We start from the raw sequence: 26,818 nt of genomic DNA on the forward strand, positions 1-26,818 counted from the left end.
ATCTCTATTGCACTCCACACTGCCCTCACCCACCTGGACAAAATTAATACCTATGTAAGAATGCTGTTCATTGACTACAGCTCAGCTACCTCAATTACCTCGTACCCCTGTACATCGACTCGGTACTGGTACTCCTTATATAAATGGGGGAAAAATGGATAAATATGCACATTGAACTTATCAGGTGCAGGACAAAAGAACGACTAAGATCCAACTCGGATCAAAACTTAGTGTTTATTGTGCGTCTGATTAAATCACCATGGGAGCATACCGGAGTTGCGGACATTCCTCTTTTCTACTCCCTATATATATGGACATTTTATTTTTATTCCATATTGTTATTCGTTATTCACTGCATATTTATTCCTCGTACCACTATTTTGTAAAAAAATACAATCTTGATCTTTAACTCTGCATTGTTGGAAAAGGACCCCTAAGTAAGCATTTCACTGTTAGTCTATACCTGTTGTTTACAAAGCATGTGAAAAATAAAATATGTTTTTATTTGTCTGAGAGGCAGATGAATAATGTAGCTAGGCTAGCTTAACATCTGTTCCCCATCAGAAGTGAATTACAGAGAGGTCTGGCCTTCCTGTCCCTGTTCCTACAGCCACTGTCTACTTGCTGAATACTTGGACATTCTACTTTTTCTCTTCAACCATAAGTAGGGTAACAGTGGGACACTTCTCTGTCTCAGCAGTGGATGTATGCCATTTTTTGATGCTCTTGGTGGTATAAAGAGTTTCAAAAGGGGATTCCTGGCACACTCTTGGAGAGAGGAAGGAGCCTTTGAGACTATGTAATGAGTGAGGTTTTAAGGTTTTAAGTTAATGTGCATGTTACATTTCTATGAAAGTACTTTAAGTCTACACGTGTAATGTCATGTCTACTGTGTAATCTGTTGTGTTTTTTAAAGTGGATTGATGTGTATTTGTGCGTTACATATCGAACATACACAAGCTGTTTACACAAACACCACAGAGGCCAATAGCTACTTGCAGGAATCCAGTGGACTTTCACTCCCTTCTTCCTAAAAATAACCACCATTTCAAACCACTCTTTATGTTGGCACAAAGAGGCCAGAGTCTGGCCCATTTAAATACAGACTGTGTTTCCAGTACATGATACCACACGCTTTACCACCTTTGAATAGAACACATGGAGAGGGAGATATAGAGGAGGAGGTATAGAGAGATCGATGAACGTGAGTGTATGAGAGAGAGAGTTTGAATAAAGTGAGAGGATCTGAGTGAGAGGATCTGAGAGAGAGGATCTGAGTGAGAGGATCTGAGAGAGAGAGAGAGAGAGAGAGAGAGAGAGAGAGAGAGAGAGAGAGAGGATCTGAGTGAGAGGATCTGAGAGAGAGAGAGAGAGAGAGGATCTGAGTGAGAGGATCTGAGAGAGAGAGAGAGAGAGAGAGAGAGAGAGAGAGAGAGAGAGAGAGAGAGAGAGAGAGAGAGCATGCAGATGGAAGAATTCCTTTGAGCTATGGTTGATTATTGTCATTACTGCCAGTGATGGTGGCTGCTGTAACAGTGAGGCATCATGGGCGTCTGTCCCATCACTGATCTTAATTTAGCAGCCACCAATAACTGGCCTCTGCTCTGCTCCACTCCCCCTCCTGTTGTGTCACACTGTAGGAGATCTCACACGGGGATGTCACAATCAATCGGTGACTGTCGGACGTGTTAGGAAGCCGGCTGTCTGTTTACATTAAGCCCTGTTGATGTGTCCCTGTGAAGTCTGGCAATACAAGGACCGGTTGTAATGATGCCTCTTTAATCTTGTTATCTGATCAGTTTGCTTGTAGTTCTTAATGGTGTCAAACTCTAGACATCCACATTAAGGAGCTAAATTTGAAACTGCAATCTGGGAAAATGACATGGTCCTCCTCTGAATGCGTGATTGTCCTTGGAAATGATGGCCGACTCCTCTGACCACAAACATCTACACAACATAGACCTACATATCCACTTCTTTATCCACTATCTAACCACGGTCATGTGTTAGCTGCATGGTAGTGTTGCCCTTCCATATCGCACAATACTCTTAATCATAATCAATACATGATAATCAAGAATATAATACATATTATAACCACAAATGCAATGAGGGTGAACTTCTGTCTCTGTATTGGAGATGGTGTACGCATTCAGAGACCTGTGTACAAAATGGCAGTGCTGGAGGGAACCAGTCAGTACATCAGGGGAGGAAAGATGTCTCTAAGTGAGCTTTACTGGGCTTTTCATCAGTCTTCGCACTGACAAGTGTAACGGCCTCTATCGCTGGAGCACAGATATGCTCAGTTGACTTGATACATATAGAGACCTAAGAAGTAGCAAAGAACAACTCTCTACTCTACACAGGCGCCAGTCATCATGCCTGAGTGAAAATAGAATACAGAATAGCAGTTATTTTACAAAACATAACCTTCCCATTCCAACTCGCTGTATTACTCATAACTCCTCATAATTGAAGTCAAAATTGAAAAGATGCAAAGCTCATTGATGATGATGATGATGATGATGATGATGATGATGATGATGATTGGTCTTTTCCTCCAGGTACCTCTCAGCCCAGAGTGTACCCGTGCCATGATGAAGCTGGTGTACTGTCCTCACTGTAGAGGCCTGGCCTCAGTCAAGCCCTGTGCCAACTACTGCAGAAATGTCATGAAGGGATGCCTCGCCAACCAGGCCGACCTCGACACCGAGTGGCAGAACCTCATCGGTGAGAGACACACATGTCCGCCCGACTGCATGGACACGTACGCACGCACGCACACACACACACACACACACACACACACACACACACACACACACACACACACACACACACACACACACACACACACACACACACACACACACACACACACACACACAGCAAATATAAGCACACACTCAGTTTTCCCCTTGTTAATCTCCTGTCTCTGTTTGTCCAGACACCATGCTGCAGGTGGCATCTAGTTTCAGTTCTGACCCCAGCGTGGACGTGGTCATCTACTCCATCCCCCTCCGTATCTCAGACGCCATCCTCTACATGCAGGAGAACACAGAGGTCTTCACCAGCAAGGTCTGTTCAACCAGCACCAAATCCTGACTAAACCTTTATTCCCACGCTCTATGCTATTTTACATGTGTTTGAGTCTCAGATGTGTGTGTCTAAAGGTGTGTGTTTTACTGTGTGTTTGGTGGTAGGTATTTCAGGCCTGTGGGACCCCCAAGGTGGCAGGCACACAAAGTTCAGGGTCTGAGGAGAGAAAGAAGAGAGTTAACCCCGCCAGCACCGCAATGGAGTACAAACCTAGCCCCACCGCAGGGGTCCGGCTGGAGATGCAGGTGTGTGTTTCATTAAAACTGCAGGATATCCTCTCTGTTGAGTCTAATGTGCCCAGTAGACCAAGAATAGCTCTCTCTCTCTCTCTCTCTCTCTCTCTCTCTCTCTCTCTCTCTCTCTCTCTCTCTCTCTCTCCCTCTCCCTCTCCCTCTCTCTCTCTCTCTCTCTCTCTCTCTCTCTCTCTCTCGCTCTCTCTGTGTGTGTGTACATGCGTGTTTTGTGTTGACTAGTTTGTCATTCCTCCCCTAGATATCTGATGTGTCCAGTAAGCTGCGGGAGATGCAGCAGTACTGGGTACAGCTGCCAGCTGCTCTGTGCAGTAGTAAAGTGGCAGCAGGAGCAGCTAGTGATGACAAGTGCTGGAATGGCATGACCAAGGCCAGGTATGATGAGCACCTGTCCTGTAGTTTAGCTGTCTGGTATAGACAGACTGTTACTGACACATTGTCAACAGGAATATGTAGCATACCATCCCATGGTATACTATCCCGCTTCAAATGTCTGAGAACATCTGTACTGTGTTGGATGTGGATTGCTCAGGTAACCCTGAGATGCCATTTAGAATGAGGATGAACATGCTAACCATTCACAGAGCTATAGACACAGCACTGCCTATTTGTCATGCAACGCTCTCTCTGGTTAGAGTGAATCCCCAAGACCCTCTGTATTCTAAATACATTATTGAGCAGTTTACCTCCCCTTCTGCAGAGCCACAACTCTTCCCTTATTGGATTGAGATTGGGCAATTTGATTTATGGAGGACTGTTTACTCTGAATAATGTCAGACTGTGTCATAAAAAATGTATGTACTTGTGGGTTCATGGGTGTGTTTGTGTTAGCGTTAAAGCAGCATTGGATGCTGATATAAAAGTGTATGTGCGTGTGTGTGTGATGCTGAAATATTGAAATATGTGACAGGCCATGTCATAAAAATGCAACTCCAAGGCAATGGGACCATTAGTAATGCATGTAGCTAGGGCTGTGCCGGTCATGAAATGTTATCAGCAAGTGATTGTCAAGCAAATAACTGCCAGTCTCACAATAACTGACTGTTAATTAACATAAACACATTTAGCATCTCCTGGCTTTCCACGCATAGCCTATAAGCCACTGATGCAGATCTTTGGAACATCTACATTTTAGTCTAAGTCTAATAAATCCATGTAATATAGCCTACCCCATCACAATAAATCCATTATTTATTTTAGACAGTTCTAAAGAAACATGATATGAAAAAAATGCAGTCTATTTTAGAAGAACAGAATAGCATACTCTGAGTTGTCCTTATGTTAGGCCCTATATGTATATGCCCTATACGTTTACGCTGTCTCGTGAGTGAGTTTATTAGGAAGTGCATTGGAGATGTTGTACCCACTGTGACTATTAAAACCTTACCTAACCAGAAACTGTGGATTGATGGCAGCATTCACACAAAACTGAAAGCGCGAACTACTGCATTTAATCATGGCAAGGCGACTGGAAACATGACCGAATACAAACAGTGTAGCTATTCCCGCCGCAAGGCAATCAAACAAGCAATGTGTCAGTACAGAGACAAGTAGAGTCGCAATTCAACGGCTCAAACACGAGACGTATGTGGCAGGGTCTACAGTCAATCACGGATTAGTAAAATAACTTCTTTGCGCGCTTTGAGGACAATACAGTACCACCGACACGGCCCGCTACCAAAGACTGCGGGCTCTCCTTCAACGTGGCCGACATGAGTAAAACATTTAAACGTGTTAACCCTCGCAAGGCTGCCGGCCCAGACTGCATCCCTAGCCGCGTCCTCAGAGCATGTGCAGACCAGCTGGCTGGTGTGTTTATGGACATATTCAATCAATCCCTATCCTAGTCATCACACTGCACACTGCCCTATCCCATCTGGACAAGAGGAATACCTATGCAAGAATGCTGTTCATTGACTACAGCTCAGTATTCAACATCATAGTACCCTCCAAACTCATCATTAAGCTTGAGAACCTGGGTCTCGACTCCGCCCTGTGCAACTGGGTCCTGGACTTTATGACTGGCCGCCCCCAGGTGGAGAAGGTAGGAAACAACATCTCCACCCCGCTGATCCTCAACACTGGGTGCGTTCTCAGCCCTCTCCTGTACTCCCTGTTTACCCATGACTGCATGGCCATGCATGCCTCCAACTCAATCATCAAGTTTGCAGATGACACTACAGTGGTAGGCTTGATTACCAACAACGACAAGACAGCCTACAGGGAGGAGGTGAGGGCCCTCGGAGGGTGGTGTCAGGAAAATATCCTCTCGCTCAACATCAACAAAACAGATGATCGTGGACTTCAGGAAATAGCAGAGGGAGCACCCCCCTATCCACATCGACGGGACAGTAGTGGAGAGGGTGGAAAGTTTAAGTTCCTCAGCATACACATCATGGACAAACTGAAATGGTCCACGCAACAGCTCCTCTCCAACCTCAGGAGGCTGAAGAAATTTAGCCCTCACAAACTTCTACAGATGCAAAATCGAGAGCATTCTGTCGGGCTGTATCACCGCCTGGTCCGGCAACTGCACCTTCTTCAACCGCAGGGCTTTCCAGAGGGTAGTGTGGTCTGCACAATGCATCACCGGGGGCAAACTACCTGCCCTCCAGGACACCTACAGCACCCGATGTCACAGGAAGGCCAAAAAGATCATTAAGGACAGCAACCACCCGAGCCACTGCCTGTTCACCCCACTATCATCCAGAAGGCGAGGTCAGTACCGTTGCATCAAAGCTGGGAACGAGAGACTGAAAAACAGCTTCTATCTCAAGCCCATCAGACTGTTAAACAGCCATCACTAACATAGAGAGGCTGCTGCCAACATACAGACTCAAATCTCTAACCACTTTAATAAATCGATTTAATAATGGTATCACTAGTCACTTTAAATAATGCCACTTTAATAATGTTTACATATCCATCCTCTTACATTGTGTGTATAAGGTAGTCGTTGTGAATTTGTTAGATTACGTGTTAGATATTACTGCACTGCCGGAACTTGAAGCACAAGCATTTCGCTACGCTCGCATTAACATCTGCTAACCATGTGTATGTGACAAAGGAAATTTGATTTGTTCTGGCTATGCCGTAAGGCTGTGGGCTACACTAGTTAATTTAGCAGACAAGATTTTCTTAGAACTCTAACCCGGAAGCTTATAATAAATCCTGCTATGCCCTCCGACGAACCATCAAACAGGCAATGTGCCAATACAGGACTAAGATTGAATCGTACTACACCGGCTCCAACGCTCATTGGCTGTGGCAGGGCCTACAAACTGACTACAATGGGAAGCACAGCCGCAAGCTGCCCAGTGACACGAGCCTACCAGACGAGCTAAATCACTTCTATGCTCAGCTGTTCCGGACGACTGTGTGATCACGTTCTCCGTAGCCGACGTGAGTAAGACCTTTAAACAGGTTAACATTCACAAGGCCGCTGGGCCACGGATTACCAGGACGTGTGCTCCAGGCATGTGCTGACCAACTGGCAGGTGTCTTCACTGACATTTTCAACATGTCCCTGATTGAGTCTGTAATACCAACATGTTTCAAGCAGACCACCATAGTCCCTGTGCCAAAGAACACTAAGGTAACCTGCCTAAATGACTACAGACCCGTAGCACTCACGTCCGTAGCCATGAAGTGCTTTGAAAGGCTGGTAATGGCTCACATTAACACCATTATCCCAGAAACCTTAGACCCACTCCAATTTGCATACTGCTCAAACAGATCCACAGATGATGCAATCTCTATTGCACTCCACACTCCCCTTTCCCATCTGGACAAAAGGAACACCTACATGAGAATGCGATTCATTGACTACAGCTCAGCGTTCAACACCACAGTGTCCTCAAAGCTCATCACTAAGCTAAGGATCCTGGGACTAAACACCTCCCTCTGCAACTGGATCTTGGACTTCCTGACGGGCTGCCCCAGGTGGTGAGGGTAGGTAGCAACATATCTGCCACGCTGATCCTCAACACTGGAGCCCTTCAGGGGTGCGTGCTCAGTACCCTCCTGTACTCCCTCTTCACACACGACTGCATGGCCAGGCACGACTCCAACACCATCATTAAGTGTGCAGACGACACAACAGTCTATAGGGAGGAGGTCAGAGACCTGGCCCGGGTGGTGCCAGAATAATAACCTCTCCCTCAACGTAATCAAGACAAAGGAGATGATTGTGGACTACAGGAAAAGGAGGACCGAGCATGCCAACATTCTCATCGACGGGGCTGTAGTGGAGCAGGTTGAGAGCTTCAAGTTCCTTGGTGTCTACATCACCAACCAACTAGAATGGTCCAAACACACCAAGACAGTTGTGAAGAGGGCACAACAAAACCTATTCCCCCTCAGGAAACTGAAAAGATTTGGAATGGTTCCTGAGATCCTCAAAAGGTTATACAGCTGCACCATCGAGAGCATCCTGACTGGTTGCATCACTGCCCGGTACGGCAACTGCTCGGCCTCCGACTGCAAGGCACTACAGAGGGTAATGCGTACGGCCTAGTACATCACTGGGGCTAAGCTGCCTGCCATCCAGGACCTCTACAACAGGCGGTGTCAGAGGAAGGCCCTAAAAATTGTCAAAGACCCTAGCCACCCCAGTCATAGACTGTTCTCTCTGCTACCACATGGCAAGCGGTCCCGGAGCATCAAGTCTTGGACCAAAAGCCTTCTCAACAGCTTTTACCCCTAAGCCATAAGACTCCTTAACAGGTAATCAAATGGCTACCCGGACTATTTGCATGAGTGTGTGGTTTTTCCATCCAGTACTGTGACCACAGCAATATAGTCCAGTGGAGGAGAAGAGACCCCATAAGAAGACAGGATAGAGATGATAAGGAGAGACTGAGATAGATGGACAGACACATACAAAGGATGACAAATCAATAACTGGTGAAATCGCTAGACTAAATCCCTGAAAGATAATTGATTTGTCCAAGCATAAATACCCACAGATTACAACAGAAAAAGACAACATAACCCACAAAAACCTACTTGTCATACATCTCCATCATGTGTTCTGTGTCCAGGTATCTTCTTGAGGTGATGGGCGACGGCCTGGCCAGCCAGATCAACAACCCAGAAGTGGACATCGACATCACCAAGCCAGACATGACTATCCGCCAGCAGATCATGCAGCTGAAGATCATGACCAACCGGCTGAGGAACGCCCTCAACGGCAATGACGTGGACTTCCAGGATGCCAGTGAGTGACGGGCGGGAGAGGAGAGGGGGAAGGAGGGTTGAGAGAGGAGGGAGGAAGGGCCAAGAGTATAGTAGACAGGGTGAGAGAGTATGGGGTATTGGGTTTGGGGATGGGGGGTATTGGATGTGCAGGTTAGAGTTGGGAGTGTATCAGAAACATGTTGAACCGCTTGGTCTCACTGATATCCTAATTTCAATTAACCAATGCCTTTCCCTTGTCTCCAGGTGATGACGTCAGTGGTTCAGGAAGTGGAATGTGTACAGGCGAGTCGTGTGCCCGCAATGGACCTCGTGTCATTGTGCCCAAAGCAGACAGCACCAGATACTACAATCATCCTGAGAACAAGAAGGTGAAGAGCACAGGAACCCAGACCCACCCCTCCATCCTCCTCCTCCTGCTCTCATTGGCCACACTGCTGCGCAGGCGATAATGGACCGGTGGTGCATCCAGTCGAGACTGTGTTTTGGAGTAGGGCTCTGAGATGGAATAGAAGAGAGAAAAGGGGGGATGGGTGGGTAACTTTGCCAAATAGGAAAGGATTGTTATTGAATGAATGGACTAACTTTCATTTTAATGAGAGAAACACAAAGAAATTTCCTAATCATTTTTTCTTGTTTTGATTTTTTTTTTATGTGGCAAGTAGAGCTGGTCTTTGGCTTCTTTTTATTGTTTCTATGCTTGGGTGGTGAACAAGGATGTTTCACATGCTAGATGCAATGTTTGGATGGCACAAGCTTCTTAGCGATCATGCCATTCTAATGTAAAGTCAATGTGACCTTGTTGCAATGTTCTAACAATGCCAATAACTTGACCGTGATGTTGTGAGAGCACTGTGAGAGACGGTTTGGTGTGTATCTTCAGTGTGCTAATCCAATGCATTTGTTTTTCATATCAATCACAGTGACAGGGAATTTGGATCTCTCAAGTATATTAAATCAAAAATAATGGTTTCTTGTACTTGTGATATACTTGCATCAATAGCACATTAACACAGCACCATTGACAAACTTCACTTGAGAGGGCATCTGTGAAAGCAGTATAACTATATACCTGACTTCTACTGAAGGACTGTAGAAAACCACTTTTGTCAGACTAGGCCTATAAGCCTCTCGCTGTGCCTGATATTTTCATTTATCCATCTGGTCTTAAAACTTGTAAAAGCCACCATTCTGTTAGCAGTCAGGTGATAATGCACAGTTCACTTAGCCAGAAACACACAGCATTTACACATGCCGAAAGAAGCCCAACACACACATGCAGATCTTTTCACAAGAACAATTTCAATCATAGTGTACCAGTTGTGACATGATGACGGAGACCTTGGTTAGTATTGTTCACTCAACACATCCTAGTGACCTGTCCAAAAAAAAAAGACGGGTCCACCTTTTTGTACATATTTTCTATGTCTTATAATATAATGTAATCTATGGTCATTAACCCAAGCTTAGGGGTCTGAACCTTCTCCACCTGCCATCTACACAGTTGACTACAGCTGGATGTGGAGTGGGAATGCCTTGACTAAAACGCAGTCACACGTTCTCCAAACATTGCTGGAATGTGAGATTGTAATGAGATTGTATTAAGGTGTAGTCAGTGACGTAAGTGCATTGTTGGAGCTGGCTCATGTTCCCTCCGTCACACACAGGAGGACCATTTCAAAGTGTCTGTGTGTGTACAGTTACAAGTCTCATAGCGGAGAATAAATCTGATGTAGTGGCAAATTGTGTATGTATGGCCAATGGTGATTAAATGTTCATATGTTGGGGTTGAGTAATTTAAGACATCCAGACAGTACGTGGATGTTAGAATGGGGAAGATCTGGTGACACAGTGTTCGTTAATGTAACGCAGTGTAGGTGTCAATGTACTGGTGTACGGTATGTAAGTGTGTGAATGCTTGTCTTTGACTTTGTGTAAAACTGTGTGTGTGACTGTTTGACTGACTGCATATAGGCACAGTATGAATGGATGCATGTAAAATGCATGCTTTAAGACTGTGTGAATACAGCGTCTGATTTCCCAGGAAAGAAGCATTGAAAACAGAGCTAAATGAAATGGAAACAATAGACTGAGAGCATGAATACTGCTTTCCAGTCTTGTTTACCATCCCCTAAATTTGCACTGCACCTTGTTTCTCCTTCAACACAGGCCCATGAGACTGCATGTGTCTTCCTTAACCTGCTTTTCATATGGGACCCAGGCACATTCAGTAGAGATATATTGTGTTCTTAATTTCCCTTACTTTAATTGAGGTGGGAAGAAGATTAACACAACACAGGCCCATTCCCTGTTACCTGCAGATTTTTATAGCTCTTAATTTAAACTCTTTGTGCTGTAAACCTAACACTGGGCTCCTCAGTGCAGATCCCGGGGCCAACGAATGCTGAGCAATCGATGAGCAGACCCTCTCTCAATGCACAGAGAATCAGCACAATGGAAAATCAATGGGTGAGAAGCGCCATGTTGAAGTGCTGATTGATTTGGATACAGATACAGACTGGCTGATTACCTTACGTGTGTGGTGCAGATCAGGGCGCAAACACGTGTATTTGAGTAATTGTTATTTAAATACTTTTTCTGTGTATTTGAGTATTTTCAAATACACAGCCCAAAATAATTACTTTTGAGTATTTGAATGGTTATTTGTAAAAACCAAATAGTTGACCAAATTGCATTTGAAAGTATTTTCCAAATTTGAAATACCTATGTTAAAGGCATGGGAGTGTATTCGAGTCATGTATTTGAGTATTTTCAAATACTTTCCAAGTATATTTCCAAATACTTTCAAAGTATATTTCTAAATACATTCCAATAATCAACTACTGTTTTTTTTTTTAAATAATTTTGTCTGAATACTTTTTTTGAAATGTATTGAAAAGTAATCAAAATACCTGAAATAGTATTTGAACCCAGGTCTGGTGTGAATGTGTTTTTATGTGTCAGGGTGTGAATGAGTTTATGTATTTGGAATAAATGGATGAAAAGAAAAACAGGGGCCCCAAGTATTTTGTGAATACGCTTAATTGTCCAACTACAGTCGGAGGCATAAGTACAATGTGACAATTTGAAAAAGTGTCCAAGTGATAAAAAAATAAAAATACATTTGCAACAATGCCGAGGTGAAATATGTCAACGCGCTGTCGTTTTTCCACTAGATTGTGTCAGTTATTATAAACATGATGACAAAGATGTCTGACTGACTGTTCTTTTTAACTGCTACTTGGGATAATAGAGTCAAGAGTCAACAGTACTAGGATGCTGTCCATACAATGTTTAATTATCATTAGCTTATCTTCCTGCACATTATCATGTCTCTCAAATCATCTGGCACACAATTTCACATGAAATCAAGTCACCACACTCCATGTTTCTAGAGAAATTCTACTCCCAAAGTGCTTTAATATAGCATAATCTATCTCTGTGTAGCTGTCAGATGACGCTGTAGTTCTTTTTCAGGTTTTCAAAGTGTCTCTGAGAGTTTCTGGGCCAGGCTGAGCTGGCCCGTCATGGTTTTGACCCCGGCTCGTAAGTATCGTCTTTGAGCGTCCGGATCCTGAGAGCACTTGTTGCTTTTGGCTTTCATCACAGAGCTGTTTGGGTCATTGGGCTAAGCTGCAGACACAAACACAACGCCATGCTTATTCCCAATCTCTCTAGCATCTAATGGGTCGTGACTGGCAGACTATCTTATCACATCAGAAAGACTTTCCCTTTCTATTCAGTACTTTGAGATAACGTCCTGCAGTGAAGATAGGGCCTTATCCTACTCTGATCCTACCCTATACTAACCCTCTTGCCAGCTTCTCCTTGAACCTCTCAAGATTCTGATAAGTTACCTCTGGTTTGTTCAGCCATTCCTATGGGAAAAATCAATGGGGAAAGAATAGGGTTTTGGAAGAAACACAGAAAATAAGGTCTGAGGTTTACACAGGCTTAGGAGATCTTGTATGTTTTGTTCATTGAGATAAATTGAGTTAACTGATGAACATTTAGTGAATTCTGGAGAATTTGTTATAAAAAAAGCATTTCAATCACAAATGCTTCATAATTCATAAAGGTCATGTTAACAGACTGCTATTATCTCTTAGAACAAAACGTATACGATCTCCTAAACCTGTGTTAACCTCAGACCTTATTTTCTGTGTTTCTTCAAAACCTTATTTTCTTGTACATGCAATAACAATGCCTTTGCTTCCATCTAGTGACTAAAACTTGTATAGCTTTAAATGTGGCATTTACTAGTCTGAACTCGTATAATAGCCTACTACAAGGGGTCACACACTTGTTGTAATCTAGTAGGTCAGGGTTTCCCAAACTGGGCCTGTGGCCCCCCCTGGGTGCACGTTTGGGTTTTGCACTATCACTACACAGCTGATAGCTGATTCAAATAATAAAAGCTTGATAATGAGTTGGTTATTTTAATCGGCTGTGTAGTGCTAGGGCAAAACCAAAACGTGCACCCACCCACGGGGGGGGGGGGGGGGGGGGCAGGACCAAGTTTGGGAGAACCTGGCCTACTAGACTACAACAAGTGTCTGAACTCCCCCCCCCACACACACACTCATCCAAGCCAACTCATCCCAGCCTGACTGTGTGTGATGTCCCAACTAGCTCCTCTCAAGGATGTGCTCCCTATCCGGAGCCTTTCATGCCCCCCAGCATTACTTCCAGCTCCTCTCCCTCCCTTCCTCCCTTCTAATGTGTTCCAGCTCCTCTCGAGGATGCGCTCCCTCCCTTCCTCCCTTCTAATGTGTTCCAGCTCCTCTCGAGGATGCGCTCCCTCCCTTCCTCCCTTCTAATGTGTTCCAGCTCCTCTCGAGGATGCGCTCCCTCCCTTCCTCCCTTCTAATGTGTTCCAGCTCCTCTCGAGGATGCGCTCCCTCCCTTCCTCCCTTCTAATGTGTTCCAGCTCCTCTCGAGGATGCGCTCCCTCCCTTCCTCCCTTCTAATGTGTTCCAGCTCCTCTCGAGGATGCACTCCCTCCCTTCCTCCCTTCTAATGTGTCCAGCTCCTCTCGAGGATGCGCTCCCTCCCTTCCTCCCTTCTAATGTGTTCCAGCTCCTCTCGAGGATGTGCTCCCTCCCTTCCTCCCTTCTAATGTGTTCCAGCTCCTCTCGAGGATGCGCTCCCTCCCTTCCTCCCTTCTAATGTGTTCCAGCTCCTCTCGAGGATGCGCTCCCTCCCTTCCTCCCTTCTAATGTGTTCCAGCTCCTCTCGAGGATGCGCTCCCTCCCTTCCTCCCTTCTAATGTGTTCCAGCTCCTCTCGAGGATGCACTCCCTTCCTTCCTTCCTCCCATCCAGCTGAATTTGGCAGCTCCCCTCCTTGCCATAATCGTTGCAAGCTTAGAACGCCTTTGTTACAGCAAATTAACTCTTTGTTGGAGAACAAAACATTATGGTTCAAAACCGCTCAGTCTGTGAACAATTGAAGGAACCAAATGAATGTAAGAGAACAGAGCAGAAACATTTCACATTGTGCCATGAAAAAGACGGATTCAGATTTACTCCTCACATATTTTAACAGGGTATTCATGTACTAAATGGCTACTGAGGAATGGAGAGGGTGTGAGGGGAAATTCAATGGAAATAATTAAGTGGTTGGTGTTAAACACAGTGAGAGATCTCACTGAACAGTCATGGAGAGTTGGGAGAAAACCCTATGCCAAGTTTAGAATGATTACATTAGGGGACTAGGGGAGGTGGAGAGAAGTAGTAGAGTGGTAACTTACTTATTCCAAACCCCCTCCCACGGTGTGCAGCCTGCAGCTCTGTGATCTTTGGGCCCTCTGCCCTGGGGAGAGCTGCAGCGAAGTGCAGAGGGTATAATCCCTTTTGCTGGAACACAAGAGATGAGAGGAGATATTTGAATGTAACTTTCCACTGGAATAGACCAACCAACCGCCCTAGCCTTTTGTCACCATAAGCCATTCCAGCAACCACAGTCATATTGAAACATCAACTCTGTGTAGTCAACTAGACCCAGCTAGGAGTAGCCAATGTGTTATGTTAGTGGGGCTAACTCAGAGTGAGAAAGAGTAAAAGAAAGGTGAGAGATAACCCACCTCTGAAGGCAGGCACGTGCTCCACACTCCAGCAGACGCCTGACAGCCTGGATGTGGCCTGCCTTCATACCAGGAAGAAGACAGGCATGGGCACACTGGAGGCATTGGGGTCTGCTTCCCTGTCCAGTAGCAGCTTCATGGTTGTTTGCCTGCCCATGTGACTGAACAAAGAGATGGGGGTTAATCAACTCCACCCTAAAATTATGTCAATCAGTACATCCCTTTCATTTGTGATATTGCTTTGGTTTATTTAGAGGATTATTCTATTGGATTATTTTCTCCATGGTTTGCAGTTTTACTTACATAAATTCACATTTATGTCAGTAAGGATGGCCTCTCTAAAATGAACCCACAATATTTCCTATGAGCTCAGAGCCCTGGCTGTCCAAATACTTATGAAGCACTCACTTCCAAATCTCGTTTTGGGACGAGACTGAGTTTATGAAAAAAATTATCCTATTTACACTTTGTAGTCAATTCTGACACTAGAATTAATGTTACTGACTCATATCGATGCCACATAGAACATTTATAACCAGATAAGTTGGTTCTAGGAGGTAGTTCCCTTTAAGGGCTTTCTGTATAGCTATGTAATGTATAGTGAATTCAGAAAGTATTCAGACCCCTTCCCTTTCTACACATTTCGTTACGTTACAGCCTTCTTCTAAAATAGATTAAATTACATTTTTTCCTCATCAATTTAAACACAACAAACCATAATGACAAAGTGAAAACAGGTTTTTATAAATTTTTGCAAATATATTAAAAATTAAAAACAGAAATACCTTACTGCATAGGTATTCAGACCCTTCGCTATGAGACTCAAAATTGAGCTCAGGTGCATCCTGTTTCGATTGATCATCCTTGAGATGTTTCTACAACTTGATTGGAGTCCTCCTGTGGTAAATTCAATCGATTGGACATGATTTGGAAAAGCACACACATGTCTATAAGTTCTCACATCTGACAATGCATGTCAGAGCGAAAACCAAGCCATAAGGTCAAAGGAGTTGTTCCTAGAGCTCCGAGACAGGATTCTGTCGAGGCACAGATCTGGGGAAGGGTACCAAGACATTTCTGCAGCATTGAAGGTCCCCAAGAACAGAGTGGCCTCCATCATTCTTAGATTGAAGAAGTTTGTAACCACCAAAACTCTTCCTAGAGCTGGCTGCCCGGCCAATCAACGAAGAAGGGCCTTATGGAGAGAGGTGACCAAGACCAGATGGTCACTCTGACAGAGCTCCAGAGTTCCTCTGTGGAGATGGGAGAATCTTCCAGAAGGACAACCATCTCTGCAACACTCAACCAATCAGGCCTTTATGGTAGAGTGGTCAGACGGAAGCCAATCCTCAAAAAAGGCTGCTAGCTTGGAGTTTGCCAAAAGGCATCTAAAGGACTCAGACTATGAAAAACAAGATTCTCTGGTCTGATGAAATCAAGATAGAACTCTTTGGCCTGAATGCCAAGCATCATGTCTGGTGAAGAAGCCGGATGTCTGTCACGTGGTCAGGGTTGGGGAGTAACAGATTACATGGCTTCTTCACCTGTGGTATGTAATCCGTTACATGTAAGGGATTACAGAAAAAACTGTAACTATAATCCGCTACTTTACCAGCAAAAATATTGTTATCAGATTACAGATACTTTTGAAAAACGACATGATTACTTCGAGGATTACTTTTAAATTCAGAAAGGATGTTTGCGTAAAAAAATATGTTGTAGTCTACAGTCCAAGCTATGTCTTCCAATGGTGCGACTGCTGTTGGCATCCAAAGATTATCCAATTTGAATAAATGCTTGGAGGTAAGGATGTAGTCTACGGCGATACGTATATCACTTATTATTGATATCTACGTAGCGCATTGCTGTGAATCACACTGCTGCTCTCTCATTTAGCTATTTGCGCCTTACTGATTGTGGTTATTGTGGATGGCTGTTCACAACTCTAAATGTCTATTTGAGACAAATAATGGATGAATTCAAGAAGTTTAAGCTGCCTATCAATCATTGTTTTTGAAACAAGTGGACAGCCAGTGAAACATTTCGCTCTTGCAATAGCTGTATTGTGCGGATACCAGCTGTCACGACTTCTGCCAAAGTCGAAGCCTCTCCTTGTTCAGGCGGTGCTCGGCGGTTGACGTCACCGGTCTTCTAGCCATCATTGATCCATTTTTCAATTTTTCCATTTTTTGGTTTTGTCTTGTCTTCCTACACACCTGGTTTTAATCCCACTCATTACCTGTTGTGTATTTAACCCTCTGTTTCCCCTCATGTCTTTGTCAGAGATTGTTTGATGTTCAGTTTCGTGTTGTTTGTATTGGTGCGCGACGGGTCCTCGTACCCACTTTGTTTTATTGTTATTATAGTTTTGCAGTTATGTTTTATTTATTGTTATTAAACAACTCCATTACCTTAAGTTTGATTCTCCTGCGCCTGACTTCCCTGCCACCTATACACACGACTCTGACAGAATCTCTGACCCAAAATGAAGTCAGCAGGAGAAGGTACCCCGGCCATGGAGGTGGAGGAGCGCGTCATGGAACATACGGAGATGATTTACAATCTGAGCGCCGCCATGGATCGCCTTGTCCAGAATATGGACCGCTGGGAGACACAGAGTTTTTCCAGCGCCTCCACCAGCACAACCGGGGTCTCCCCTGATCGTCTTTTCCCCGCTTGAACCCAGCAGGATCCATTTATCCCTGCCACAGGGGTACGACGGAGATACTGCTGGCTGCCAGGGTTTCCTCCTCAAACTAAGCTTATATCTGGCCACGGTCCACCCAGCTCCATCAGATCGTGAGAAGAGTTACGCCCTCGTCTCGTGCCTCACCGGGAAAGCCCGGGAGTGGGCCAGCGCTGTGTGTGGAGAAGAGGATGCTGCGTTGGACCGTGAGGAGTTCACCCGCCATTTCCGGACCGTATTTGACCACCCACCCGAAGGCAGAGCGGCGGTTGAGCTCCTCTACCATCTGAGGCAGGAGACGAGGAGCGCACAGGAGTTTGCTCTGGAGTTTAGGACCCTGGCTACCGGCGCTGGATGGAGCGACAGGGCCCTGATCGAACATTACCGCTGTAGTCTATGCGAGGATGTCCGTCGGGAGCTGGCCTGTAGAGACACCACCCTCACCTTCGACCAGCTGGTGGACCTGTCCATCAGGCTGGACAACATGCTGGCTACTCGTGGACGTCTAGATCGGGGTCTGGTTGTTCCATCCTCCCGCACCCTCTCTCCTATACCCATGGAGTTGGGAGGGATGGTGCGCAGGGAGAACGGAGGGGGTTCCCGCTCGTGCACCATATGTGGTCGCAGCGGTCACACTGCTGGTCGATGCCGGATTGGTTCCTCTGGGAATCGAGGCAGCAGGCAGGGCACTCTACCGTCACCCCAGGTGAGTAGGCACCATTCTCATCCAGAGCCCTCTGTTGCACATATGTTTGTCTCTGTCACTTTTCCTGAATTTTCCCCGCGTTCCCAGCATAAGGCGCTAGTAGATTCAGGCGCGGCTGGGAATTTCATTAATAAAGGTTTAGCTCATAGTTTAGGGATCCCCATTGTTCCTGTGGATATGCCTTTTCCCGTTCATGCCTTAGATAGTCGACCATTAGGGTCAGTGTTTATCAGGGAGGCCACCGCTCCTTTGAGTATGGTAACGCAGGGGGGTCACAAGGAGAAGATTAGTCTTTTCCTTATTGATTCTCCTGCGTACTCTGTGGTGGTGGGCCTACCCTGGTTAGCTTGTCATAAACCCACTGTTTCGTGGCCACAGAGGGCTCTCATGGGGTGGTCGCGAGAGTGCTCAGATAGGTGTTTAGGGGTTTCCGTTGGTGCTACTACGGTGGAAAGTCCAGACCAGGTCTCCACCGTGCGCATCCCCCCAGAATATGCCGATTTGGCTCTCGCCTTCTGTAAAAAGAGGGCGAATCAATTACCACCCCATCGACGGGGGGATTGTGCGATAGGTCTCCTGGTAGACGCTGCATTTCCCAGGAGTCATGTGTATCCCCTGTCGCAAGCGGAGACGGTGGTTATGGAGACATATGTCTCCAAATCCCTGCGTCAGGGGTACATTCAGCCCTCCATTTCCCCCGTCTCCTCGAGTTTCTTTTTTGTGAAGAAGAAGGATGGAGGTTTGCGCCCGTGCATTGATTATCGAGGTCTAAATAAAATCACTGTGAGGTATCGTTACCCGCTACCTCTTATCGCTACGGCGATTGAGTCAATGCACGGGGCGTGCTTTTTCACTTTTTTCACTTTTTCACTGGATCTCAGGAGTGCGTACAATCTGGTGCGTATTCGGAAGGGAGACGAGTGGAAGACGGCATTTAGTACCACCTCAGGGCATTATGAGTACCTCGTCATGCCGTATGGGTTGATGAATGCTCCATCAGTCTTCCAATCATTTGTAGACGAGATTTTCAGAGACCTCCACGGGCAGGGTGTAGTGGTGTATATCGATGACATCCTGATATACTCCGCTACACGCGCCGAGCATGTGTCTCTGGTGCGCAAAGTGCTTGGTCGCCTGCTGGAGCATGACCTATATGTCAAGGCTGAGAAATGCTTGTTCTTCCAACAGTCCGTCTCCTTCCTAGGGCATCGGATTTCCACGTCAGGAGTGGAGATGGAGAGTGACCGCATTGCAGCCGTGCGTAATTGGCCGACTCCCGCCACGGTAAAGGAGGTGCAGCGATTCTTAGGGTTTGCCAACTACTACCGGAGGTTTATCCGGGGTTTTGGTCAGGTTGCTGCTCCCATTACCTCACTGCTAAAGGGGGGCCCGGTGCGCTTGCAGTGGTCAGGTGAAGCAAACAGGGCTTTTAGGCACCTGAAGGCTTTGTTTACCTCGGTTCCGGTGTTGGCTCATCCGGATCCCTCTTTGCCGTTCATAGTGGAGGTGGACGCATCCGAAGCTGGGATAGGAGCAGTGCTCTCTCAGCGCTCGGGTGCGCCACTGAAGCGCCGCCCCTGTGCCTTCTTTTCGAAGAAGCTCAGACCGGCGGAGGGAAACTATGATGTGGGGGACCGGGAGCTGTTGGCTGTCGTAAAAGCTTTGAAGGCGTGGAGACATTGTCTTGAGGGGGCTAAACACCCTTTTCTCATCTGGACTGACCATCGCAATCTGGAGTACATCCGGGAGGCGAGGAGACTGAATCCTCGTCAGGCAAGGGGGGCCATGTTTTTCACCCGTTTTGTGTTTACCCTCTCTTACAGACCAGGCTCCCAAAACGTTAAGGCAGACGCACTGTCCCGGCTGTATGACACAGAGGAGCGGTTCATGGATCCCACTCCCATACTCCCAGCCTCTTGTTTGGTGGCGCCGGTAGTGTGGGAGCTGGACGCGGACATTGAGCGGGCGTCACGTGCAGAGCCCTTTCCCCCTCAGTGTCCAGCTGGGCATCTGTACGTTCCGTCTGCTGTCCGCGACCGACTGATCTATTGGGCCCACACGTCACCCTCCTCTGGTCATCCTGGGATAGGTCGGACGGTGCGCTGTCTTGAAGGGAGGTACTGGTGGCCCACTTTAGCTAAGGACGTGAGGATTTACGTTTCCTCCTGCTCAGTGTGCGCCCAGTGCAAGGCTCCTAGACACCTGCCCAGAGGTAAGTTACAACCCTTACCCATTCCACAACGGCCGTGGTCGCACCTGCCGGTGGATTTTTTAACTGATCTTCCACTTTCACAGGGTAACACCACGATCCTGGTCGTTGTGGATTGTTTTTCTAAGTCCTGTCGTCTCCTCCCTTTGCTCGGTCTCCCTACGGCCTTACAAACTGTGGAGGCCCTGTTTACACACGTTTTCCGGCACTATGGGGTCCCTGAGGATATAGTGTCTGATCGGGGTCCCCAGTTCACGTCAAGGGTCTGGAAGGCGTTCATGGAACGTCTGGGGGTCTCGGTCAGCCTTACCTCAGGTTTTCACCCCGAGAGTAATGGGCAGGTGGAGAGTTAACCAGGATGTGGGTAGGTTTCTGCGGTCTTATTGCCAGGACCGGCCGGAGGAGTAGGCGAAGTTCGTGCCATGGGCAGAGATGGCCCAGAACTCGCTCCGCCACTCCTCCACTAACCTTTCTCCCTTTCAATATGTGTTAGGGTATCAGCCGGTTCTGGCTCCTTGGCATCAGAGTCAGACCGAGGCTCCTGCGGTGGACAATTGGTTCTGGCGCGCGGAGGAAACCTGGGAGGCCGCCTACGTCCACCTTCAGCGCGCCACACTACGCCAGAAAGTTTGCGCAGACCGTCACCGCAGTGAGGCCCCAGTGTTCGCACCAGGGGACTGGGTCTGGCTCTCGACCCGAAACCTGCCCCTCTGCCTGCCCTGCCGGAAGCTGGGTCCGCGGTTTGTGGGGCCGTTTAAAGTACTGAGGAGAGTGAAAAAGGTATGTTATAGGTTACAGCTACCCACTAATTACCGTATTAACCCCTCGTTCCATGTCTCTCCTCAGGCCGGTGGTGGCTGGCCCGCTCCAGGAGGCTGAAGTGCGAGATGTTCCTCCGCCCCCTCTGGACATCGAGGGGGTCCCGGCGTACTCCGTTCGATCCATCTTGGATTCGAGATGTCGGGCAAGGGGCCTTCAGTACCTCTTGGACTGTGAGGGGTACGGTCCGGAGGAGAGATGCTGGGTTCCGGTGGAGGACGTGTTAGATCCTTCCATGCTGCAGGATTTCCACCGTCTCCATCCGGATCGCCCTGTGCCTCGCCCTCCGGGTCGTCCCCGAGGCCGGTGTCGACGTGCGTCAGGGGGGGGTACTGTCACGACTTCTGCCGAAGTCGAAGACTCTCCTTGTTCGGGCAGTGCTCGGCGGTCGACGTCACCGGTCTTCTAGCCATCATTGATCCATTTTTCATTTTCCATTGGTTTTGTCTTGTCTTCCTACACACCTGGTTTCAATCCCACTCATTACCTGTTGTGTATTTAACCCTCTGTTTCCCCTCATGTCTTTGTCAGAGATTGTTTGATGTTCAGTTTCGTGTTTGTATTGGTGCGCGACGGGTCCTCGTACCCACTTTGTTTTATTGTTATTATAGTTTTGGAGTTATGTTTTATTTATTGTTATTAAACAACTCCATTACCTTAAGTTTGATTCTCCTGCGCCTGACTTCCCTGCCACCTATACACACACGACTCTGACACCAGCCTATGGAATAAAAATGAGGCTTTTATTGCGCAATCTAATTCATGCTGAGAAAGAAACATAGTCCTAATGGACACATGCTCAAACTAGCACACTTTTGATATACTTAAAGGGGCAATCTGTAGTTGCTACATACATTTTTGGACTTATAAATCATATATATAGTACCAGTCAAAAGTTCGAGTTTTTCTTTATATTTTACTATTGTCTACATTGTAGAATGATAGTAAAGATGTCAAAACTATGAAATAACACATATAGAATCATGTAGTAACCAAAAAAAGTGTATTTTATATATAAATATATTTTAGATTCTTCAAAGTAGCCACCCTTTGCCTTGATGACAGTTCTTCACACTCTTGGCATTCTCTCAGATTTCCACCAGTCTAATGTCCATTGCTTGTGTTTCTTGGCCCAAGCAAGTGTCTTCTTATTATTGGTGTCCTTTAGTAGTGGTTTCTTTGCAGCAATTCGACAATGAAGGCCTGATTCATGCAGTCTCTTCTGAACAGTTGATGTTGAGATGTGTCTTTTACTTGAACTCTGTGAAGCATGTATTTGGGCTACAATCTGAGGTGCAGTTAACTCTAATGGACGTATCCACTGCCGTAGAGGTAACGCTGGGTCTTACTTTCCTGTGGCGGTCCTCATGAGAGCCAGTTTCATCATAGCACTTGATGGTTTTTGTGACTGCACTTGAACAAACTTTCAAAGTTCTTGAAATTTTCCATCTTGACTGATCTCCGTGTCTTAAAGTAATGATGGACTGTCATTTCTCTTTGCTTATTTGAGCTGTTCTTGCCATAATACGGACTTGGTCTGTTACCAAATAGGGCTATCTTCTGTATACCACCCCTACCTTGTCACAACACAACTGATTGGCTCAAACGCATTAAGAAGGAAAGAACTTCCACAAATTAACATTTAACAAGGCACACCTGTTAATTGAAATGCATTCCAGGTGACTACCTCATGAAGCTGGTTGAGAGAATGCCAAGAGTGTGCAAAGCTGTCATTCAAGGCAAAGGGTGGCTACTTTGAAGAATATAAATATAAAATATATTTTGATTTGTTTAACACTTGATTCCATATGTGTTATTTCATAGTTTTGATTTCTTCACTATTATTCTGTAATGTAGAAAATAGTAAAAATAAAGAAAAACCCTGGAATGAGTAGGTGTGTTCAAACTTTTGAATATATATAAAACTCTGCACTGGGCCTTTAAGTCAACAACGTTTTCTATCTGTCCCATGACAAAATGTGTAGAATTGCAGGAAATTTGCTTGAAAACTGCAACATTTTATTCTAGGGCCAGGAACTTGGTTCATCCTTCCATACACTATTTTGATCTCACTCGATTTGTTCTGATTATGAGCTGGTCCCTAATGAATTTGCTATCACAAAAGGGGTCCTGGGACATAGATGTCTATGATTTGTTCAGATTTGGTCTGGTCGGGACAGGACCAGACATCTATGTTTGGGCCAAATCAAGGCAGGTTCGGACCAGATCAAATCGGAAGCAATTATAGATGTCTATGTTTGGACCGAATATAGGCCAGTCTGTCTGTGGCTGTTGAAATCAAGGCCCATCCGGACTGGGTCTAATCAGAACCAAACATAGACGTCTATGATTGTTCAGATTTGGTCCGGTATGTATTGTACCAAAAATCTACGTCCGTGGACATTGAAATGAAGGTTGCACCCATAAAAGACCAACAAACTACAGCAATTCCGGACAGGACCAAAAAAAGACGTCCAAAAGACGCGGCGTCGTTCCGTGCTCAGTCAAATCACATGCACCGAATACAACAGGTGTAGTAGACCTTACCGTGAAATGCTTACTTACAAGCTATTAACCAACAATGCAGTTTTAAGAAAATAAGAGTTGAGAAAATATTTACTTAATGAACTAAATTTAAAAAAAGAGTAGAGGTTAGTCGAGATAGTTGAGGTAATATGTACGTATAGGTAGGGGTAAAGATGACTATGCATAGATAATAAGCAGCGAGTAGCAGCAGTGTAAAGAAAAGTCAGGGTAGCCGTTTGATACATTTTTCAGAAGTTTTTTGGCTTAGGGTTAGAAGCTGTTGAGGAGTCTTTTGGACCTAGAATTGGCACTCCGTGCTCTACTTACCTTGCGGTACCATAGAGAACCATCTATGACTTGGGTGGCTGGAGTCTATGACAATTATTTGGTCCTTCCTCTGATACTGCCTAGTATAGAGGTCCTGGATGGCAGGAAGCTTAGCCCCAATGATGTACTGGGCCATTCGCATTACCATCTGTAGCACCTTACGGTCAGATGCCGAGCAGTTGCCATACCAGGCAGTGATGCAACCGGTCAGGATTCTCTCGATGGTGAAGTTGTGGATCTTTTTAAAGATATGGGGACCCATGCCAAATCTTTTCATTCTCCTGAGGGGGAATAAACGCTGTCGTTCCCTCTGTATTGGTATGTTTGGACCATGATAGTTTGTTGGTGATGTGGACACCAAGGAACTTAAAGCTCTCAACCCGCTCGACTACAGCCCCGTCGTTGTGAATGGTGGCGTGTTTGGCCCTCCATTTCCTGTAGTCCACGATCAGCTCCTTTGTCTTGCTCAGGTTGAGGGAAAGGTTGTTGTCCTGGCACCACACTGCCAGGTATCTGACCTCCTCCCTATAGGCTGTCTCATCTTTGTCGGTGATCAGGCCTACCACTGTTTGTGTCATCAGCAAACTTAATGATGGCGTTGGAGTCATGCTTGGATACGCAGTCATGGGTGAACAGGGAGTACAGGCAGGGACTAAGCACGCACCCCTGAGGGGGCCCCGTGTTGAGGATCAGCGTGGAAGATGTATTTTTTCCTACCATTACCACCTGGGGGAGGCCCTTAAGGAAGTCCAGGATCCAGTTGCCGAGGGAGATGTTTAGTCCTAGGGTCTTTAGCTTAGCGATGAGCTTTGTGGGCACTATGGTGTTGAACGCTGAGCTGTAGCCAATGAACAGCATTCTCACGTAGTTGTTTCTTTTGTCCAAGTGGGAAAGGGTAGTGTGGCGTGCAATTAAGGTTGCGTCATCTGTGGATCTGTTGGGGCCAATTGTTCATTGGAGTTGGTCTAGGATGATGGTGTTGATGTGAGCCATGACCAGCCTTTCAAAGCACTTCATGGCTACAGACGTGAGTGCTACGGGGCGGTAGTCATTTAGGCAGGTTACCTTGACATTCTTGGGCACAGGGACTATGGTGGTCTGCATGAAACATTTAGGTACAGTGGCTTGCGAAAGTATTCATCATCCTTGGCATTTTTTCCATTTTGTTGCCCTACAACCTGGAATTAAAATGGATTTTCGGGGGGTTTGTATCATTTGACTTACACAACATGCCTACTACTTTGAAGATGCAATTTTTTTTTATTGTGAAACAAACAAGAAATAAACAAACAAAAAAACAGAAAACTTGAGCTTGCATAACTATTCACCCCCCCCCCCCCCCCAAAGTCAATACTTTGTAGAGCCACCTTTTGCAGCAATTACAGCTGCAAGTCTCTTGGGGTATGGCTCTATAAGCTTGGCACATCTAGCCACTGGGATTTTTGCCCATTCTTCAAGGCAAAACTGCTCCAGCTCCTTCAAGTTGGATGGGTTCCGCTGGTGTGCAGCAATCTTTAAGTCATACCACAGATTCTCAATTGGATTGAGGTCTGGGCTTTGACTAGGCCATTCCAAGACATTTTAATGTTTCTCCTTTAACCACTTGAGTGTTGCTTTAGCAGTATGCTTAGGGTCATTGTCCTGCTGGAAGGTGAACATTCGCCCCAGTCTCAAGTCTCTGGAAGACTGAAACAGGTTTCACACAAGAATTTCCCTGTATTTAGTGCCATCCATCATTCCTTCAATTCTCACCAGTTTCAAAGTCCCTGCCAATGAAAAACATCCCCACAGCATGATGCTGCCACCACAATGCTTCCCTGTGGGGATGGTGTTCTCGGGGTGATGAGATGTGTTGGGTTTGCGCCAGACATAGCGTTTTCCATGATGGCCAAAAAGCTACATTTAACCAGAGTACCTTCTTCCATATGATTGGGGAGTCTCCCACATGTCTTTTGGCGATCACCAAACGTGTTTGATTATTTTTTTCTTTAAGCAATGGCTTTTTTTCTGGCCACTCTTCCATAAAGCCCAGCTCTGTGCAGTGTACGGCTTAAAGTGGTCCTATGGACAGATACTCCAATCTCCGCTGTGGAGCTTTGCATTTATTTTTAAATAATGTATTTAATGACGCTCCGTGGGATGTTCAAAGTTTCTGAAATGTATTTATAACCCAACCCTGATCTGTACTTCTCCACAACTTTGTCCCTGACCTGTTTGGAGAGCTCCTTGGTCTTCATGGTTCCGCTTGCTTGGTGGGCCTTTCAGAACAGGTGTATATATACTGAGATCATGTGACAGATCATGTGACACTTAGATTGCACACAGGTGGAGTTTATTTAACTAATTATGTGACTTCTGATCTTATTTAGGGGCTTCATAGCAAAGGGGGTGAATACATATGCATGCACCGCTTTTCGTTTGAAAGTTTTTGTAATTTTTTGAAACAAGTAATTTTTTTATTTCACTTCACCAATTTGGACTATTTTGTGTATGTCCATTACATGAAATCCAAATAAAAATCAATTTCAATTACAGGTTGTAATGCAACAAAATAGGAAAAACGCCAAGGGGGATGAATACTTTTACAAGGCACTGTAAAAGAGGATACATGGCTCCAGGGAATGTTTCCAATACTCCTTGAAAACCGAGGTGGTTTCTTTTATTGGGCCACTGCTCCCAGGAGTGTTGCTGTTTACTCTTTATATCCTGGATCATGCAAACGTTTAGGCCTGCTACTTTTCCAATATAGTGTTTTTCTATGAATTACAGCTGCCAATACATTTTAAAATATAATGTGACATTGAGAGAATAATTATGTATCTGATTTGATCTTGTTTGTAGGTCCAGCCTGAATAATGAAGAGTAACAAGGATTCTACTTTTTGCGTAAGTCCATCAGAGCAGAACCGGTGTGGG

The 26,818-nt window shown here is 45.7% G+C and overlaps 1 protein-coding gene and 1 long non-coding RNA gene across 3 annotated transcripts in view; one reads left to right on the forward strand and one right to left on the reverse strand.

Annotated features, from left to right (window-relative positions):
* Nucleotides 1-9,518, forward strand: part of LOC120052501 (glypican-1-like) — a 72,932-nt gene extending 63,414 nt beyond the window's left edge. Inside the window, exons 4-9 of the mRNA XM_038999450.1 lie at nt 2,565-2,730; nt 2,948-3,078; nt 3,204-3,344; nt 3,592-3,725; nt 8,393-8,568; nt 8,793-9,518. Coding sequence (XP_038855378.1) covers nt 2,565-2,730; nt 2,948-3,078; nt 3,204-3,344; nt 3,592-3,725; nt 8,393-8,568; nt 8,793-8,998 — 954 coding nt within the window. The 3' untranslated portion in view covers nt 8,999-9,518. The remainder of the gene's footprint in view (nt 1-2,564; nt 2,731-2,947; nt 3,079-3,203; nt 3,345-3,591; nt 3,726-8,392; nt 8,569-8,792) is intronic.
* LOC120052502 lies at nt 1,410-15,293 on the reverse strand. 2 transcript variants are annotated; one of them, XR_005477377.1, is made up of 4 exons: nt 14,631-15,293; nt 14,298-14,403; nt 8,358-9,044; nt 1,410-3,255 (listed from the first exon to the last, which is right to left on the reverse strand). It is a non-coding gene; the product is annotated as an uncharacterized LOC120052502 (long non-coding RNA). The 2 variants fall into 2 exon arrangements; XR_005477376.1 differs by lacking the exons at nt 1,410-3,255; nt 8,358-9,044 and adding an exon at nt 11,556-12,179 and having other exon boundaries at nt 14,631-15,291.
* Between the last annotated feature and the right edge of the window lie 11,525 nt (nt 15,294-26,818).

This window comes from Salvelinus namaycush, chromosome 8 (assembly GCF_016432855.1).
Source record: "Salvelinus namaycush isolate Seneca chromosome 8, SaNama_1.0, whole genome shotgun sequence".
Taxonomy (NCBI): Eukaryota; Metazoa; Chordata; class Actinopteri; order Salmoniformes; family Salmonidae; genus Salvelinus; species Salvelinus namaycush.